Source organism: Mastomys coucha, unplaced genomic scaffold (genome assembly GCF_008632895.1).
Source record: "Mastomys coucha isolate ucsf_1 unplaced genomic scaffold, UCSF_Mcou_1 pScaffold9, whole genome shotgun sequence".
In the NCBI taxonomy this organism is placed as follows: domain Eukaryota; kingdom Metazoa; phylum Chordata; class Mammalia; order Rodentia; family Muridae; genus Mastomys; species Mastomys coucha.
Window position 1 is genome coordinate 4,154,841 of NW_022196915.1, and position 20,172 is coordinate 4,175,012.

General features: G+C 44.4%; 1 protein-coding gene across 3 annotated transcripts in view; it reads right to left on the reverse strand.

Moving 5' to 3' along the window:
• Window positions 1-19,730, reverse strand: part of Ube2e1 (ubiquitin conjugating enzyme E2 E1) — a 49,059-nt gene extending 29,329 nt beyond the window's left edge. Inside the window, exons 1-3 of one of the 3 annotated variants that reach the window (XM_031361031.1) lie at window positions 19,469-19,730; window positions 18,720-18,904; window positions 14,618-14,668 (exon numbers count right to left, since the gene is read on the reverse strand). In XM_031361031.1, coding sequence (XP_031216891.1) covers window positions 14,618-14,668; window positions 18,720-18,871 — 203 coding nt within the window. In that variant the 5' untranslated portion in view covers window positions 18,872-18,904; window positions 19,469-19,730. Of the gene's footprint in view, window positions 1-14,617; window positions 14,669-15,129; window positions 15,239-15,423; window positions 15,509-18,719; window positions 18,905-19,468 lie in introns of those variants that run through there. The other 2 variants (XM_031361033.1, XM_031361034.1) reach the window with 2 other exon arrangements.
• Between the last annotated feature and the right edge of the window lie 442 nt (window positions 19,731-20,172).

The following is a 20,172-nucleotide window of genomic DNA, read 5'->3' on the forward strand; positions in this document are numbered from 1 at the left end:
CAGGCTGGCCTCAAACTCAGAAACCTGCCTGCCTCTGCCTCCCAAGTGCTGGGATTAAAGGCATGCGCTACCACCATCCGGCCATGCTGTCATTTTCTATAGCCCATAACTGAACAGTTAGTTCCTGAAATCACAAATACACATGTAAGAATGATTGTATCTATCACCCCTCCACCACCATCTCTTCTCACATGGATATCAACCTCCTGTAGGTCTGAGACTGGGGATGGAGCTCACTTGGTTTTGTGAGCATATACTAGTATATAAATGAGGCTGAGCCTGATCCCCAGCACTACATAAACCAGGCTGTCCTACTGTAATTCCAAAGTGCTGTTCATGCTGTGTGTGTGCGCATGTGTGTGTGCGCATGTGTGTGCTCGCGCTCTCTCCCCCGACCCCCCTCATTCTAGAACTGAGGCTTCCCACTGTACAGCGAAATCCTTTCTTGTCACAAGTAACATGTTAAGATTAATGGGCATTCTGGCAAGCTGTCCCCTGGTTTCCAAGGTCTCCTGGTCCCTAGAGTCCGTGGTCCAGATGGGTCATGCCCATTCTGCCAGTCTCAGCTGCATCTACTCTGAAGAGGTAGAAGGCCAACTGTGGGATTTTCCCCCCACTGCTGTACTTTAAGGATAGGGACAAACAGGACCTTAGGCAAGGAGGACCCAAGCACTAGCTCTGTTGATGCAGTGCCTCACACGCCTTACACGGTGTTTGCTTCCATCCAGCTCTTATGCTAAGGACACTAAGCAATACTGTATTTCTTGTCACAGGTAGGGACACAAAGTTTTGGTAGAATGTATTCAATTATTGTTAAAGTTTCTAGATACCACAAAACCAGAACTATTACATGAAAAAAAGTCAGTAAAACTATTAGTAAAAATATTTAAGCGTGGTGGTACATGCCTTTAATCCCAGCACTTTGGAAGCAAAGCTCTCTGAGTTTGAAGCTAGCCTGGTCTAGGTAGTGAATTTCAGGACAGCCAGAACTACAAAGTAAAAGTCTGTTTCAAAAAAATAAAGAGATTGAGGAAGGGCTAGAGAGATAGCTCCAAAATTAAGATCACTGCTGCTCTTGCACAGGCTCTAAGTTCAAATCCTGGTACCCACATGGCAGCTCACACCATCTATTACTATGGCCCCATAGGATGCCTTTTTCTGGTATGCAGATAAGACATACATACATAAAATAAATGAATGAATACTAAAAAAATTTTACAGACTATCTCCACAATCTGTTACCTGAGGAATTGGTTTTGCTTTTAAAATTTTTTTACTTTTTCTGTATTTATGGTATGTACGTTTGTGGGCACGCCGAGACGCTGGAGTTACAGGTGGTTGTGAGCCACTCAACATGGTAACTACACACTCTCCAACCACACTTCTTTTCTTCTGTTTTGTTTTGCTTCATGACAGGTCTAATTATATAGTTATGCCAGGCCTGGAAGATGATCCTTCTGCCTCAACCTTCTGAGTGGACCATGCCTAACTCATAATCTCTTCTTATAAATTAGGATTTGGAGCACAACCTGAGTTCAAGAACAAATGTGGTAGAGGTGAAAAACCAACTTCTACAACCTCTCTCTGTTTTTCTCCACCTCTTCTCTTCTCTTCTCCTTCCTCTCCCTTCCCTCTGAATAAAAGCCAGGCATGGTGGCACATACCTTTAATACCAGCACTGAGGAGATGGGAACAAACAGACATAGCAAGTAGGGTGTGTTGGTTTGAATAGGTATGGCCGCCATAGACTCATGTGTTTGAAATCCTGACTCATAGGGGGTGGCACTGTTAGGAGGTGTGGCCTTGTTGAAATACATGTGGTTGTGCTGGAGTGCGTCACTGTGGGGGTGGGCTTTGATGTCTCCTATGCTCAAGCTAGGCCCAGTGAGGTACATCCCTCTTTGCTATCTTCAGATCAAGATGTAGAACTCAGGTTCGTCTCCAGCACCATGTCTGCCTGCATGTTGCCACGTTCCTGCTGGGACAATAATGGATTACACCTCTGAAACTATAAGCCAGCCTCAACGAAATGTTTTCCTTTATAAGAGTTGCCATGGTCATGGTCAAGGTGTCTCTTCACAGCAATAAAACCCTGATACATGGCTACCCTGACTTTTTGAGACTATCTTAAAAAAAAACAGAAAACAAAACCCAAATGTAATAATAATAATAAGTCAAAATCTCAAATAAATAAGCAAATAATTAAGTATGTGTCTTTCTTCAGATGTGGGTCAATGATACTGAGGTCTATTGGGCACTCCTTTATGCAGCGCTCCACGGATGGGCTTCATAATGGCACTAAGAGAATGACATGCCTCTGCCCACAAATCTCTCCACCATGCCGTCCTCACACTTATCACTTTTCTACTTGTTGCCATTTGGCCTAAAATGCCCTCTTCATGGTTGGGTTTTTATCATGCAATGCCATCTCCCCCATAGTAGCACTAGCCAATGCTCCTAGTGCAGTAAACCTGAAGTCACTTTGTACAATACAGAATGTGCTTCTACATATAAAGAGGCAACAGTAAATTAAGGAGAAACTTTTATTGGAGACACAGGTTTCTCTTACTGCCCTTGCTCTGTACGAATGAATGCTCCTGGTCACTGGAACACCATCTTTTCCAGGACTGTCTTGAGATATGTGGCATAACAGTAATCCCTCAGTAAATATCAGAATGAATGGTAATATACTTCAAGAAGTCACTGTCCTCAGCTGGGCCACATGAGGAAGGGACCCAGGGCAGCCTGTAGGGAAGTAGCAACAGGACTGCAACAATTTATACTTCTCACACTGGGTCACGGAGAAACAGACAAATTACAGGTGAGACAGTAGGAAGGAGACTGCTGCCCACTCCAGTTGAGTCACTGACAATCATGTGAGGCCTCAAAACAATTTCAAAAGCAGTAACAACTTAACTGGAATGACCAGCAAGCTGCTGTTTAACAGACAACTCTCACAATGCAATGGCAAGTATTTGGTAAGTTATATATTTCAAAAATTCATTTAAAAATAAGAACCCTGCTTCATTGTGGGACATTCTTATTGAGGTCTAAACAATGCTATTAATGGTTAGGTTCCTGAGAATTAATATATATGGTCTGGTACAGAGAAGTTTTTGTTATGAGGTTTCAAGTCCAATATCCTAGGCTGGCTTGAACTTTCAATGTAGCCAAGGATGACCTTGATTCAAATCCTCCTGTCTCCACTTCTGGGGTGTAAGATTACAGGGCATGTACCATTTATCAACTTTATTTGGTGTTGGGGATCAAACCTAGGGCATTATGCACTCTAGACAAGTACTCTAGCCACTAAACCATTACCTGGCTTCTGCATTTTGTCTGTTTGTTTCTGGGGGTGGTGGTGGGAATTAAACTTAGGACCTCACACATGCTAGGCAAGCAATCTACTCCAGAGCTTATAATCATAGGCAGATACATCAAGTTTTATCCGCTTCATGAAAATTCATATGTAACAATTTTCTGGCTAAGTGAATATGTTCATAAGAAATTTCTGAGAAAATCCAACTGGCTAGCCACAATTTTCTTAAAGGAGTAGGAAGGAAGGGAGCAGACTAGCGAGAAACACAGAAATTAAGCACAAGTTGACAAAGATTCCAAGCACAAAAGAAAATGCTACTAGATATAGTAGGGTCAGCTCATCGAGTAACAGGATACTATTTTTTAATGTTCTTTAGGTAAAATGGCAGTAAGCAAATATACCATTCTCAGACTTAGGGTCCCTTCAGAAGCCTGAAGGGCACTGCAAGATTCAGAACTGGAGGAGGGGCTCCAGAGGTTCTACCAGGCTGGATGCACATACCTTTGGGAAGCAATGACAGTGGGCAGTTACACAAGCCACTAAGTGTAGAAAGGTTTTAGAGTGGCTCTGGGAAATAAAAACAAGACAGCACCAGTCAGTGGGAGACACATGGATAAAGTCAGCAGTACTTTCCTGTGTGTTAAGCCTCCACAGCAAAGAACACATCTCCATAACTCCTTGCACAGCTCAAAGGGAAAGTGAGAGACAATGAAGAGAGGGAGAGCCACCAATCCCACCTGAAAACTCTGGGCTGAAGGTCAGAACACCTTTACTTTTCACCCACAGGCATGCTTTAACTTGAAGACGCCACAGTATAGAGTATGCTTCCACATTTATAAGCTGGTAAGACTAAAAGCAGAATCTGTTTTACTGAAGACACAGAATCCAGAGAAGATAGACACCAATCCCAGGTTCCAGTTGGAACAAGAACTGTATCCTCACTGGCATTTAGGGAGCCCTCATATTCTGTGGCACCTACCCTGCATGTGAGAACACCCCAAGATACTACACCAGTCCCTGTAGGAATGAAGTGATGTGACCAAGGATACTCTTCAAAAGAGCTATGCAGTTAGGACAAAGGGCAATGCAGCAGAAGGGAAGCTGCAGCCCACTGCCAGGTGCTGTGCACACGTTACTATAAGCAGGAAGCTACATTTATTTTGAGATATTTACTTAGGTTAGAGGAATGCTATCACTCTTGTTTTAGAAAGCCTCTCGGGTGCTTGTAATAAAACAAATGTTTTCTTTGAGGGTCTTTTATGTAAACCAATTGAATGATCTTCTTCTATGAGGATAAATGTTCTCTAGTAAACTCTGCCAAAAAATAAACTTTTATAACACCAATTCCAGTAAATTATGTTTTAAAAGTGAAGTGTATTCCCACAGAGAAGGCAAGGTTGTAGTAATGGGAGAAATTTAAATGACTCTGCAGTAAAATCCCTCTGCACACAAGATACCTGTGGTCCACCTTTCCATCTGCTTGCCTCAGGCAGCATCTAAGGCTTCCATGACCAACTCCTGTTTCCAAAATTCCCAAATTAATGAAATTAATTAAGCGCTACCCCAAATTAACGAAATTAAGCAAGACCAAGAGAACATGCATAATCTAAAGTTGGTATGGTTGGCACAAGAGAAAGAGGATGCTTACCAGGTTTGTTTTAGAATCCTGGGAGCCAGGCGTGATGGTACACACCTTTAATCCTACTGCTCAGGAAACAGAGACAGGTGACTATCTTTAAGTTTCAGGCTAGCTTGGACTACATAGCAAGCTCCAGGCCAGACAGGAATAAAATAAAGATCCCGGGGCTAGAAGGTCATTCCAGTGGTTAGGAGTATATACTTGAGCTTCAGGGGGTTCAATACTCCCTTCTGAACATTCTGGGTAAGTACTGCATACATGTGGCCTACATATCATTCGTTCTTATTCTCTCTCACCCACACATAAGTAAAAATAAATCTTAAAAAAAAAAAAAGAAAGAATTCTAGGAATTAAGTAATTTTGCATAAAGAGGGGAAATAAAATAACTAATCATTTTTCTGGATAAATACAACAAAATCTTTTAACTGAGAATAACAGAAATATCTTTTTAAAACTGAGTATCACCCCCTTTTGCTGTGTTATGTAAAGTGGATCTGTGAAATGTGGTCAGCATCACACCGGGGTTGTGCTGTGCAGTAATTGCTGACTGACTTCCCTGTGCCCACCAGGCATTGAGTTAGGTTAATGACCATTCAGAGGACGCACAGGTCACCACTTTCTGATGCTCCCTCTCCTCTTCATTACACTAAGAAAGTATGAACATCTAAGTATGAGCAAGATGCTCAAGCTCCACACAGAGGGCTCTCCATCCCTTTCTCTCTGAGTCTCAGGCTTTCCCTATTCACAAGACTTAATTCAGTGAGTTCTTCCAAACATCTTCAAAATATTCCTGAGCTCCAATCCTCTATATCTAGACACCTTAGTTTGGACACCTGATGGGAAACAATTTCACACCTACTTTGCCTGAGCAGTCATTTCCAGCCTGATCTCCCAGCACACACAGCCTGGCCCTATGCTGGGTTTTTATCACCTTCAGCCCTCTGCTGAGGTTGAGGTGTCACTTGTAGTTTCAACACCAAGAGCCCCAACTCTTTACTGGACCTGAGTCTCCTGCCTCCTCACAGGACCTCTTCTAGCTTCTTCCTTTCTTCTCATCTCTGAGTACTTTCCTTAAGTGTATTTAGAAGTCTTCTGTAAGCACACCCCCTACCACCACCATACACCTATCACTGTAACTCCATGATTTCTTTCCTACCAGCCATCACATCACAAAGTGCACAAACCCCTTTACTTGCTTGTCTGTATTGCCCACTGTGCTGGCTAGATTTATGTCAACCTGATACAAGAGTCATCTGGGATGTGGGAACCCAATAAAGAAACTGCTCCTGTCAGACTGGCCTGTGGGCAAGCCTGTCGAGCATTTTCTTGATTAATGATTGATGTGTGAAGATCCAGCTCAGCATGGATGGTGCATCCCTGAGTAGGGGTTCTAGGCTGTGCAAAGAAGCAATCTGAGCAAACCATGAGAAGCAAGCCAGATAAATAGAAGCAGCCCTCCACGGTCTGGTTCAGATCCTGACTGACTTCTCTCAGTAATGGAGTATGACCCCAAGCTGCATGGTCTTTATCACAGCAATAAACACTTAGCAAAAGACACCTACTAAAGTCCAAGTTCCACAGCAGACACAAGCTCTGGCTTATCAGCACAGTTTACTGCTGCCACTCCGTACAATTTTTTTTCTGCTAAATATAAGATTATCCCAAACTATTTTTCTAGGTTTTTTGTTTGTTTGTTTGTTTTTTGTTTTGTTTTGAGACAGAGTGAGACTCTGTAGCACAGGCTATGCCCAAACTCAAGGCAATCCTCCTGCCTCAGACTCCAAGTGCTTACATAGAGGTGTGATATATCAAGTTCAAGTCTTTTTCTGTAAGATTTACTAGAGATATACCTCACATAAACTTTCCATCCTGACTATATTAGTGATCATTATATCAATGCTAAGAGCTCTACTGAGACTACAACATCATTACATGAAACAGCACTGACATAGGTCAGCCGGAGGAGTCTGATGTGATACTTGTGGTCAAGCTGCTTCTGAACACTATGCAAGAGCTAGACGACATCAGCCCCATTTTTCTATGTCAAGTTTGCACATTCTCTGACAAGCAGAGGAAACAGTTTCTCCAACTGCCCCAGCCTTCCCCATATAATATGGATTCTGGAAAGCTATTCAGTCATATGCATATGTTAAACTTAAGAATGGTTTGAATAAAGCAGTTCCTGCATTAATTAGCCTCTCAAGCAGAGGTTTGATGAACTTCCAGTCTCCAAGAGGAGGAGATGCCCAGGGGTGAGAAGGACAAGCTACACCAGGTACCAGGCCCTTACTTTGTGTCACTCAGGGCATGGCTGAATATAAGGATGAGTAAGAACAGTTTCCTATGTAAGCCCTATTTCACTTTACTGGTGACAAGAGTGCATGAGATGTCACCTCTAACACCAACTGTTTGGAACACCTTTAGGAAACTGGAAGCCCAGTTTATTTAGCATCCCTATACCATGCTCCCTTGTAGACAACCTTATAAAACTGCTAGCCCCTCTGTGATTCTGGAAGGGCCCAAACTGCCAACAAAGCTTGGGGCCACAGACAGCTGTGAAACAATTTCCCCAACTCTTCTTTTCAGTTTCCTAAAGAATGTAATAAGATGTTCTGATAACCATCAGGTCTACACTGGTCGTTCTGTGTTTATGAGTTGAATTATCAGTGATGATCAACCATTTCTCAGGCACCATAGGGATGCTGAGACAGAACAGTCCCTGTTCTCAAGGAGCTTAAAGTTTCAAAGGAAAGAGCAGGCAGAAGGCAGATGTTATTGTTCTTAGTGCTAGAGTGCTCCTCATACACTGAGAGCTGTCCCACCACCAAAACTTCATATGGTCAGCTTTTCAAAACACCTGCTCTCTACTTACAGCCTCAATTCCACATTCTACCACCCTCTTTTTTTAATGTTCCATCTTCTCATCCTCCATCCTTCTCTGTTTGCTTTCCCCTCTTGGTCTATTAAAACAAAACAAAACCACACTCAAAAGTCATTTAAGTTTCTTCCTGTCTCCCAGAGCCATGACAGTCCTTCCTGCTTTCTTGGCTTCCTCTTTTTCCAGATATTCTTTCTCTACCTGTCCTTCATTGCAGATATTCCTCAGAACATAGTTCTATTTGGAACTTGCTATGTAGCCCAGGATTGCCTCAAACGCATGATCCTCCTGCCTCAGTCTTCCCTGTGCTGTTACTATGGTATGTGACCAGCTTTTAGAACATACTTGCTAACCCCCTTCTTCCCAGAGAGTCTCATACACTTCACCATCAAAAACTTTCCAAACTCATGTGGAAAGTCACCATCAGTCTTGGCACCTTTGACTCGAGCATACTTAGCTACTTAATGGAAGCAGCTTTCATTCACATTCTATAAGTAAAGTAAGAAACCATGTGTCCTGGTTAGCTGTGACTGTGAGGCTGACAACTTAGAATCATCTGGGACTCTCAAGTGAGAAACTACCTAGATCAGACTGATATGTCTGTAGGGAATTATCTTGTTGATTGTGTCAAGGAAGGCTTAGCCCATTGGAGGTGGCAGCACTCCCTAGCCAGGCAGTCTTGGGCTGTCTAACGAAGCTAACTAAACATTAGCCTGCATAAGCCAGCAAGCAGAACTCCTCTATGGCTTCTTCTGTTGTATTTCCTTGGTTAGAAGTAATGCAGTATGGACCAGCAGGCTGACCTGCCTTAAGAGTTTCTACTTAAGTTCCTGCTCTGATGTGTAATAGACTATAATAAAAGACTTTCTACCCTAAGTTGGTGTCGGTCATGGTGTTCATCACATCATCAATGAAACTAAGAACTATACAAATGTAAAGTTTCCATAAACAGTTGAAGTGTATTATACTAGTCTCCCAATGTCTTTTGTAGCTCTGAAATCTTTCAAGCTGAAAAGTTGGGGGAAACATGCAGGGTCAGAATCAAAGATATAAGTCATTGCCTTGGCCTCTTGGAGAATTTTAATCTACTTAATTTGCCTAATCTTACCCTAAAAGCAGGCAGAGCTGAGAGTTCAATAACCAATTAATAATAAACTCAAATATACAATCAAACTAATATCATGGTCTATTCTGTGGCAGCAACATACTAGATACTGTACATGATCCACAGACCAACTTTGGAGAGAGAACTTGCCTCTCTAAGCCTTTTTTTCTGTCCTAGCTTCTAAGTTACTCAAATCCAGAGCCTGTTCCCTTTAGCAGGCAAGTTTCCTGGTTGTTCTGGCTGCCACTGCCTGTTTCCCAAGACCTCTGGCCTCTACCCACACTACTGCACCAATTCCAAGTCTACTGCTTCCTACTCAGCCTCAAGTCGTCCTTGTCTCTGTCATATTGTTTCATAAACATTTCATTTCCCCCTCAAAAGTTTCCAAGATTCTCTAATGTCTATAAAATGAAATTCAAAGCCCTTGGCTTGACAGAGAATCTCAAATTTTACTCTTGTTACACCCACTTGTTTTGTATTCTGCAGCCAAAGGCTCACCTACCACGTGACAGCTCTCTTTATCTGCCCTCTACCACGTTTGCTGGCAGGTTCCTCCAGTGAGTCTACACCTCACTCTTCAACCTGATTCCCATCTCTTGAAATCTTCCCAGATGACTAAGTGGTGCAGCACAGTGAGGGCAAAGCCATCTCTCATTCTTCAGCCCCTACAGCAAGGCACTGGCAGTGATTACTTCAATACTTTCTTAGCACCTTTAATAGATTATGAACCACTTGAAAGTAGTTTCTTTTCAAATACAACAAGCACATAAGGTTTTGATAGAGAATATAGGCACCTTTACCTAAAACTAGTATCACCTTTTGAGCTATAAAAATTAAAAAAAAAAAACAACATTTAACAACAATATTGTTTTTATTGTGTTTTAATTTATTTTATTTATGTGTATGTTTCTATGTAGGTGAGTGTGGGTACCCGTGAAGGCCACAAGAAAGTATTGGATCCCTTGGAGCTGGAATTGTAGGTGGTTTTGAATCCTCTCACCTCAGACCCCTAAGGAGCAGCAAGGCCTCCCAACCTGAATCATCTCTCCAGTCCTACTGTGGTTTTACATACACACACCCACTACATATAATTCAGCATTTTAACATCCTACGTGTACAAATCAGTGACATTATAACATTTACTATATTGTATAACTACTGACTCTATCCAGCTCCAATATGCTCACCATTCAATACAGAAACTTGGGTGATTAATAACTCCTTACCAGGAGGCAAGAACGTGTCTCAAAAAAAGGGTGTGCTAGCATGAAGCAGTAATTTCAACATTTGAAGGTAGAAGCAGGAAGACTAGGAGTTCTAAGTCATCCTCCACTAAACAGCATGTTCAAGATCAGCCTGAGCTCTATGAGGCTGTCTCAAAACAAAGTTGGGCATCCACACCTGAAAGGTAGGCAAGCTAAGCAATGGGCCCTTTTAGCAGAGAGGGTAATGAGGCTGAGAATTATGAGACAGATGTACTGCTTGTTTTTCTGGGTTCTGTTTGGTTGTTTTTTGGTTTTTCAAGACAGGGTCTCTCTGTGTATCCCTTGCTGTCCTCAAACTCTTTTGTTAATGATATTGTTTCACCTCAAAGAATCTTTAAAAGAAAAAAAAACTTTATCTGATTATGTAATACAACTCTTGGTGGGGAAGGTACTGACTCAATTTTACATATTCAATTAAATAAAATAAAAACACTTGTCAAATATAATAACATTACATAAAGAAAAGAATTCATTTTTACTACCCTTTCCCCTGCTTAAAAGGCTTAGTGACTTCTCAAAAATACTTTATCAGAAATAACACTAATTAAAATCCTGAATTTTAGATTTCCATTTGTACTAGAGGCTTACTTATAATACAGACATTCCTATCAAAACTAGGGTAGAAAAGACTTGGGCAAAATATGCCACTTATGATGAGTAACCTCACTGTCCAAAACACTCACGTTAGTCATCCAACTACAGCGAGTCAATTTAGCAAAGCATGAGCTGGGCTACAGATAACAGCTACACAGTGATCCTGATGGCTCAGAGTCCATGAGCTTCTAGAGGGCATGAGTCTTCTATCTTAAACAGAGCAAGCTTTATGGAATTGTTACAGGAATCAAAATAATATTTTCCTCCTAAAAGAGCCAATGACAGATAAAAAGCATAACCAAATACATGATAAACTCCAGAGAGAGAGAAAGAGAGAGAGAGAGAGAGACACAGAGAGAGAGAGATTGATTCACACACACCACTAAACAGCTTCATGTTTGAAAGTAAGGATTTAATTTACATGGCAATATAAATCAATTTATATTTTTAAAAGTCTCTAGGGGCCAATGATGGCTCAGTAGTTAAGAATCTTGCTGATATGTTAGGGGACCCAAATTCCATTTCCAGAATCCATGATGGGCAGCTCAGAACCACCTATAACTCCAGGGAATCAATGCCTTCTTTTGACTTCCATGGACACTAACACAAACCCATATCAGAAACACATGTGTATATATAATTTATATAAAAAAGATCTAACTACAATTATTACCTTTTCTCATGCAACATATTTAGCAACTGCAACTCACACAAGGTTTGAAGATCAGTAACTTGGAATGCAAACTGTTTTGTCAAGTACAGACACAGTTAGTATAAGCAGCAAGCCTCTCTGGAGAGGAGCGCTCCTGTACACTAAGCTGCTGCCCACTGGGGGGATACTGTGTCACTGCTGTGCTTAACAAAGTAAGGCGTCTAAGTTTAAATCTACACACTGATACTGACAGAAAGAAGTCCTAGAAAGGGTGAAAACCTTTCATTAAGTAAAAACCAATTATTCAGCTTATTCAATGTAATTTATAATTGATGAAACTACAATCTCACTACTAAGTATGAGCACTTATGCTGAGGGTAACACCAGAAAAAAAATTTAATGTATCATTTTATATATCATTTAATTCACACATCCTAATTGGAAGCTGACTTCAAAAAGCATCCAAGCTACGTTATTTATTTTGTCTCCAACAACTAAGGCCATCAAAATATTAAATAGTTAAGTCTTATAGAAGGTCTGGTAGGGTAGCTCAACAGGTAGGCACTTGACCCCCAAGTCTGATAGCCTGAGTTGGGTCCCTAAGACCCATTTTCTGCAAGTTGTCCTCTGACATCCTTATACACACCGTGGCACATGTGCATCCTCACACATATATAACATGAATAAATGTTTTTTTAAAGACTGGTTTTAACTTCTATACAGGTAGCAGCACAAAATATAAAGTCAAACTCAGACAAGAGCCGAGGACAGAAACCACAGCATGACACAAGGTAGTAACACTACGAAGGCAATCAAAAGCAGAAACTCACTGCTGGGCAGTGGTGGCGCACGCCTTTAATCCCAGCACTTGGGAGGCAGAGGCAGGCAGATTTCTGAGTTCCAGGCCAACCTGGTCTACAGAGTGAGTTCCAGGACAGCCAGGGCTACACAGAGAAACCCTGTCTTGAAAAACCAAAAGGAAAAAAAAAAAAAAAGCAGAAACTCAAAATTCATTACCACTTAAAACAGTGATTCTCAACTTGTGGGTCCTGATCCCCTGTCACAGGGGTCGCATACCAGATATTCATATTAAGATTCATAACAGTAGCAAAATTACAGTTATGAAGTAACAACAGAAATGATTTTATGGTTGGGGGTTGCCGCAATATGAGGAGCTGTATTAAAAGGTCACAGCATTAGGAAAGTTGAGAACTACTGATTTAAACGATCCAGTGGGGAACATCTCTGTAAGTTAAAGCAGCTGCTATGTATAAAGGGCAGCTTAATATATATACTTTTGAAAAAACTAAGATATCTAATATGCTCTTGAGATCACACTCTTCCCAAAAATTTCAGAGTAATAAGATGTGCCATCCCACCATGAATAGGACATCATCCCCAGTGATAGGTAATGCTCAAAGATTTCAGCTTGAAGGTGTCATTAGGAGAATTTACAAGATAAGAAACCCTTCGTGTTTCAGAAACAAAAACCTCTCACAAATGAACCCTGCTACAACATGGACTCAAGTGTACTTTTCCTTCTTCTAAAAAACGACTATCTCATGAAAATCTTCAAATTGTTTACAGTTTTAAATCTGATAGCACTTACCCACAAGAAAGCCACTGTATGTTTGAATAACTGATACTCGTTTGAAGCTACAATTTATAATTTGATCAGCTAGAGCTGTTTGAACTCACAAGAGACGCACACAAGGGAGCCGACACCAATAGCAGTGGCAGCCAAAGCACAGACCTACCGTAGGGAATGTTCATGATTCTACACAAACAACCAAAGGAAGCGTTGGGCTTTCGTGTCTTAATATTTCTCTACTTCTCAACCACTGAAAAATGATCAGCCACACAAGAAGTTCTGAGAACAATTAGGGGCTCCGTTAGAGAATCTGGTTTCCAGTATCTTTCTGGGGATGTAGCTCAGTTGGTAGAGTGCACGCACGAGGCCCTGAGTTTAGCCTGGCATAAAGTCAGCATGGCACCCCACACCTGCAATGCCAGTGCTAGGGACAAGGTAAAGACAGGAGAATGAAAAACTCAAGGTTACCCTCAGTTAGACATTGTTTGAAGGCAGTCTGAAACACTGTCTCAAAAAAAGTACCTAATACCCAAAATAACTTTCTTACAAATCACAACAAAATTTCAAAGAGTACCACAAATCTGATCAGCACCATGAACAAATCTGTACAAAATGGAAGGACTAGGGTGGACCAGATGGCTCCTGAGATGCTTGCAGCTCAAGCCTGGCAGTCTGAGTTTATCCCGAGAACCCATATAGGTAGGAGAGACCGACCAACTCCACGAAGTTGCCCTTTAACCCCAACATGCACACATCATACAGTCACATACGGACTATAACACGAGTGCTAAAAGCACTTAGCTTCCACCTTGAAGGTTTGCACATACTTGCTGTGTATATCCACTAATATCTGCCAGTAACTCCTACCTATAAACTTAAAGCACCAATGAAACCTCATCTTCCATTCAAGATCCTGGTTCTAAGATTTTTTTAGAACTACATGATTCAAATATCAGTTTAGACAAATCATCATGACTTCTTGCCATCTTGATGCAGAAATGCAAAACTGGTGATTTTAAATAAAGCCAAGTAGCGAAGACATCCTATGAAGGCAGGCTTCAAACTGTCTTCACACTGGGTTAGCAATATCAACAAAGAACACCACCTTTTAAGAGTTTAAATTTATAATTTAAAGCAAAATTATTCTACTAAAGCCACAGGTTACTTCCAGAATTTCTTTACAAAGTCAAAACAGTATGATGGCATAGATCTGAAGACCAGCTTGTTCCCACTGCATGCTCCAGCATCTAAGGTTATTCCAGCAAGTAATATTAACACAACATGCCCCAAAGCTGCATGTGTAAAGGCTGACATCACCTATAGCTACAATAAAAAAACACAAGCTCCTTTACTTAACTTCAATTTTGTTTCATGTATACAAGTGCCCACCCCATGAAAATCCATCACTTCTCAACATACCTTAGCCTGTTGCATGTCACACCCACAGATACATAAACATTTTATTTGATGTTAGCACCAAACCATGCACAGACCATAGAAGAAAAGCAAATTTCTGTATTAGAAAACCCAAGACAGAAGTTAGAAGAATTTTAAAACATCCATAGGCAGTTTACCTGCAGTTCGGCGGAGGGTCTAAAGTGATGTCTGCCAGCTCCTTCTGAATCCTGGGAGATGAGGAAACAAAGTTAGTTGGAGGCCCTTCCAGAATCAGGTCAGTAGCCCACCTTACACCACTGAGTTAGTAGAGGATACCCAGAGGTCCCAGGTTGGGGAGACTTCCCAGTGCAGGGCGCAGCTTGAAATCTCTCCCACGGTTGACAGCACAGGGCTTCCAATACTGCCAAGCACACAAGGGCAGTTGGCCCTTTTCCATTAAACAGTTTAAAATTTTCTCAATTGCTGCTTCCCCATCTTTTCCAGTATCTCACCCGTGCATAAATACGAAAGTCATTATCCTGAGGTGAGTCTCCCCTGGGATTCCCCAAGGTCTGGTCCCCCTGCCCCATCCCAGGACCAGAACTCTGAAGTACTGGGCCTTTTGTACTAAACAAACAGTGACTCCACACACCAGCCCCACCTCCCAGATCAGACCCATAGTTCTGAGTCTCCCAGCAGACCACAGAACCTGTCAGGTACGCCTCCAACTCCCGTCAGGCCAGGACCCCGCACACCAGCGCCCCGCGCAGGCCGGGACCCACACATTAGCGCCCTCAGCAGGTCAGTACAGCTCAGACCCGGACCCTGCCCGCACCCTGGCGCAGTGGCCTGCCGGCAAAGCCAATATGGCCGCTCGGGCCCTAGTGACCGCCACCGTCAAGGGTCGAGCAGCCCAGGAAGTGCTGAGTGGAGCTTAGGGCAGCAGGCCCCCCGGCGGCCCCGCGCAGGTGCACGGCCACCTGCACCCGCCGCGAGCACTGGCCTGTTCCCACCCCGACTTCCCGGCCGCCCGGGCCGAGGACGAGCTTGCTCGGGCAGCCCGGGCCCACAGGCCCGCACCGGCATCTCCGCACCTCCTCACCTCACAAAGAGCCCATCCCCCACCCTTAGGCCGAAGCCACTGACAGTTCACACCCGGCCCTGGCCTTTGTCTTCTCCTCGGCTAACCCGGGCGCTGAGGGCACCAGTTAAAACGACAAACTTTGGGGCCTTAAGCTGCCTCTCCTAAAGGGAGGCTATTTGTATAACTTATCCTAACGGGCTGTTGTTACAACTTAAAAATCCACCAAGGCAGCTAGTAAAATATCGGCAATCTGAACGACAATGGATGTTTTTTCCTTTCCAAAGGTTTTCAGAGGGTAAGAAGAAGCCTGCTATAACGCAATGACATTTTTAGCTGGTACTTCTTGCACATTAAAAGGAAAAAAAAATTAAGTGGTGCCTGGGGAAGTTCTTCAAACTTTCCTATTGAAGAGTAGTACTTCCTGTCCCAACAAATGTGGTCCAGTTTAGAATATCCAGTCTCTTCTGACATTATCAGTGTCCTGCTAAATTCAACCACTTCCAGAAAGCACTTCAGTCCCTATACGTTTGCATCTGGTATTTCATTCCCAACTGGATGTTAGTCTGGAGGACTAGTTTCCGGATTCTTGTATGTGTTGGAATTGATAATTTTCAGATCTGTCAGAGAGCAAATGTGTCACCATGAGCTGTAAAAGGGACAAATTGCTCCTTTAATGCTTAGACAGTTAAGCTTCTAAGAAGGCTGGTGATAGTCCACAGCTAAAGATGCCTAAAGATGTCACAGCTAAAGATGACCCCAGTTCAATACCACGAAGCCATGTGCCTCGAGAACTGTCTCCAGGAATTTGGCCTCTAACCTCCACATGTACCCTGACATGCCTGAATCCACACATACCACATGAATACACACAAAATAAAATTATAAGTTTCTAAAGTCTAATACCAGGCAGTTTTACTAACTGAATCTCAAACACCACCATTTGCAGCATTTCCTTCAAGAAGCGAGTCTAGCTCAGCACAGTCCTCACCCATGCTCTCCTCTACCAGAGCAGAGCCCACGCTCCACAGTGAAAGAATCCCCTTAGTCTGCCCATATTGGTTCACACGCCCTTCCCAGCATATTCCAACCCCACCCTAATTTCCCTTTCATACTTTCCTAGATACCCTTGTCCCTTTGTGCCTTTTGATGGTAACCTTAGCTTTCCTTTAACACAAACAGCCGCTATTTCAACAAGGAATCTACAGCATGTTGGCTTCAGGTAAAACCATCACTTACTGTCTCCTAGCTGCCATTTCTACTTGTAATGTTTCTTTGCCAGCTGTTTCTGAGTAGTCTCTCATAGGCCAGGCTATGAGAAAACTCCCAAAGGTTTTCTGAGGGTAGGAACTTCTCCAGTCACCACTCAGTTTGTTTTCCCTTTTACTGGAGAAAAAGGTCCAGCTAAAAGCAGCAGAGATATAAAAGTGCAATATAGTTGGCCTCTTCCAAACCTCCGAAGACCTTTAGAAAGAAAAACTTTGAATTGATCCTACCTGGCACAAACCCTGGGATTACAGGCCTGTGCTACCTACCATACCTGATGGTACTTCATGCCTGTTAGGCCACTACACTACCATCTAAACCACCAAATAGTTCATTTTACATTTTTGGGGGGGGGGGCTTGGCATCTGTTTATGAGACAGACTCTCATGGTACTCACTTTGAACTCCCAGGACATCTATCTGCATGTTTCTGTTTCCAAGGGCTGAACTGATAAAAGGCCTGTACTGCTATGCCCAGAACTAAGATTCTAATTTCCTTAGCATACAAGACAAGCTGTATTTACAGGAAAGTCTATTTGTACTACACTGACAAAAGGCAAACTACTTTCTCGACCTGTCCATTTTCTTCTTATTTCTAGCACAATATAAAGCCCCACTGGCATGGCAGCTAATGTCTTACATTGGCGCAGGACAGGTCAAAAGCAGAATGGAGAGCTTAAGAAGACTGGGATTGATCGAGAAAGGCCTTCCTGAGCAGGAAGGGTAGAATCGAAGCTCAGAGAGATTCACAGGGGTTCATCAAAGACCCTGGAGAGGCTGAGATATAATCAAACCATGTTTTACCAAAGCATCAACACCTCTCTCGAGACCTGAACACTAATCATTTAAAATGAGCTGAAGTCACTCTTTATCAGTCCAGTTAGGTCACTAAGATAGCATACCAAGTTTCTGAATTTCAGGCCAGGAAAAACAACAGAACAAACTGACAATCTCTGAGTTCCAGGCAGACTACTCAGTAGAGAGATTCAAAGCCATCTAGACCTTCCATTTCATTTTAAATTCTTTAAAAAATGCCCTTCCCCACCAGCCCACAGTTTCTGTTCTTTACTATGGCCAACTATCTCAACAAAAAGAGGAGCTATGAAAAGATGGGGGCGGGGGTTCTCAGGTATCTGCTAGAGATTATTTTAAGGATCACAGGGATCAGAGAACGTGACTTAAGGTTGACAGAGGTAAAATATCCACCTGTCTTTTTACACAAGAGATTATCACTGGGTGTAGTAAGTGGCTCACTTCTGTAACCCCAGCAATCTGTGACGGAAGTGCTGAGTTCAAGGCCAGCGTGGGCCACAAGAGACCTTGTCTAATAAAACAAGTCTTCCTGACAAGTATCCAACAGAAAAGAAAAAAAAATCTTGCAAAATAACTGAAATAATTTTACAGTCATTCACTGATTCGTTCAATCTCCCTCAACTCTCCAAACAGGCAAAGGTTCTTCACATTCTGCCAGAAAACATGATATAAATTTCTTTTAACCACTCAGTGGGAATTAGTTATTCCTTAAGTAATGTATGGAGAAGAAAACACCATCCCTGCAACAGGTGAAGAGGAAGAAAGATGGTCAGAACTCGTTCTGACAGAGTAGCTCAGGAAGGTACTCTTAATAATTAAGTATGTACGATGACAGCCTCCGGGAAGTCGGAGATTCCTGATTACAAGGATGAAGACTCTGAAATCACATTGAGAGTCACTCATAAAAGTAACGAGGATTCTTGAAACTTCAACAAGAAACGGACGAGGCCAACCACAACTCCTGCATATGGACAAGGGCATTAACAAAACCAGAAGCAGCGAGCAGTAGAGAAAACAGGTGGGACTCCCATGCCCCATTTTCCTGCCTGAGAACGTCGTTGAAGCCTCCCTCCCTGACATGCAGCACGAGGCGACCGACCGGGAAGCTAGGATGCCTGTGGAGAAAGGAGTGGGATATACCTCTTGGCGCTGGTGGAGAGGAGCTTCGAGTTTTTGCTCATGCTGACTTTACTCTCCTTCTTCTTGGGGGTGCTGCCTTCTTTCTCGGTCTGCTGGTTGGAGGACGAAGATGAGGAGGAGCTGGTGCTGGCCCTCGAATCGTCATCCGACATAGCGAACCCCCCACCCCACCCCGCGAACGGCCCCTGCAGGGGGAGGAAACAAAACAGAAACACAGACCATGCAGGCGCTGCAAAGAGGGAACTCCGCTGTCAGGAGGGCGCGGGCCGGGCCGCCCCCGCTGCCCTGCAGAGGCTCGGGGCTCGGGGCCCACCGCCACACCGGCCGAAGAGACACGGGGGCCGCGATCGCGCGGGGGCGGCCCGGGGAGGTCCGCGAGCCGCCGCCGGGGTCCCCGAGGCCTCCCGGCGTCCGCTCGAGTTTGGCGAGGTCGGGACGAGCCGAGCAGCGAGAGTGGGTGAGGAAGCCGAGCGTGGGCCGCGTGGGCCGCGGGGACACGGCTCCCGGCCAGGCCCGGCCACGCGGGGGCTGCGCTCGCAGGCCGGCGCGCACAATGCGCCCCGGGCGGGCGGGTCCCCGCGGGGACCGGGCCGCGCTGACAGTTCACGCGGGCCCCGCCGCCCCGGCCCGCCGCCCCATCCCCGCCGCCCGGCCCTGCCGCCCGCGGCCCGGCGGTGCCGCCCGGTCCCCGGCCCCGCGGCCCCAGGCCCCGCAGCCCGCTCGCCCGCCCGCCCTGGGGACCCCCGCACCTCTCTTTGTGTCTGGCTGCTCCGTGCCGCCGCCGCGGCTGCTGCTGCGGCTGCGGCTGGGCCTGGCCACTCGTGTCTCGCTCTCGCTGGGAGAGAAGCGGAAGTGCAGCAACAGCAACTATTAACCAGGCAATGGCTTCCCCGGCCGCACACGCTCCGCGCCACTCCTCCTCTCCGCCCCGCCCCGCGCCCCTCCCCCGCCGCACCTGGGGGCCGCGGCCCCGGAGCCCCGAGCGACCCCGGCGTGGCCTGGGTACTCGGCGCCGGGCGGAGCCGAGGCAGCCGGGCGGGATTGGGGGCCACTGGGCCGGGTGGAACCCGGGGTGACCAGGGGAAGTTCTTCCCAGGAGGGCTTTGGGAAAGGGCTTGGGGGTGAGGTGGCCGGTGTGGGGGGAAAAGATGGTACTCTCCTGGCGAGGACTTTAACTCCTCCCCAAAAGTGATCGGTTTAAAAAGAAAGGAAAAAAAAACAAAAAAGAAAAAATCCCTTAACAGGGTTTTCCTTTGGACTGACACTTGTTCCTCCCTCTGGCAATTACGTGCTTGGAGCAGAGATCACGCCTGTGAGAAAAAACCCAGACTAGGTTTCTGTTCAGGACACCAGGCATGTGCAGTTTTATACTAGATACCCCACTTCCACTTGTTATTGAAAAGGATGTGGACTTTTTTGTTTTTTAATGTATGCGATTGGGGTTCGTGACAGG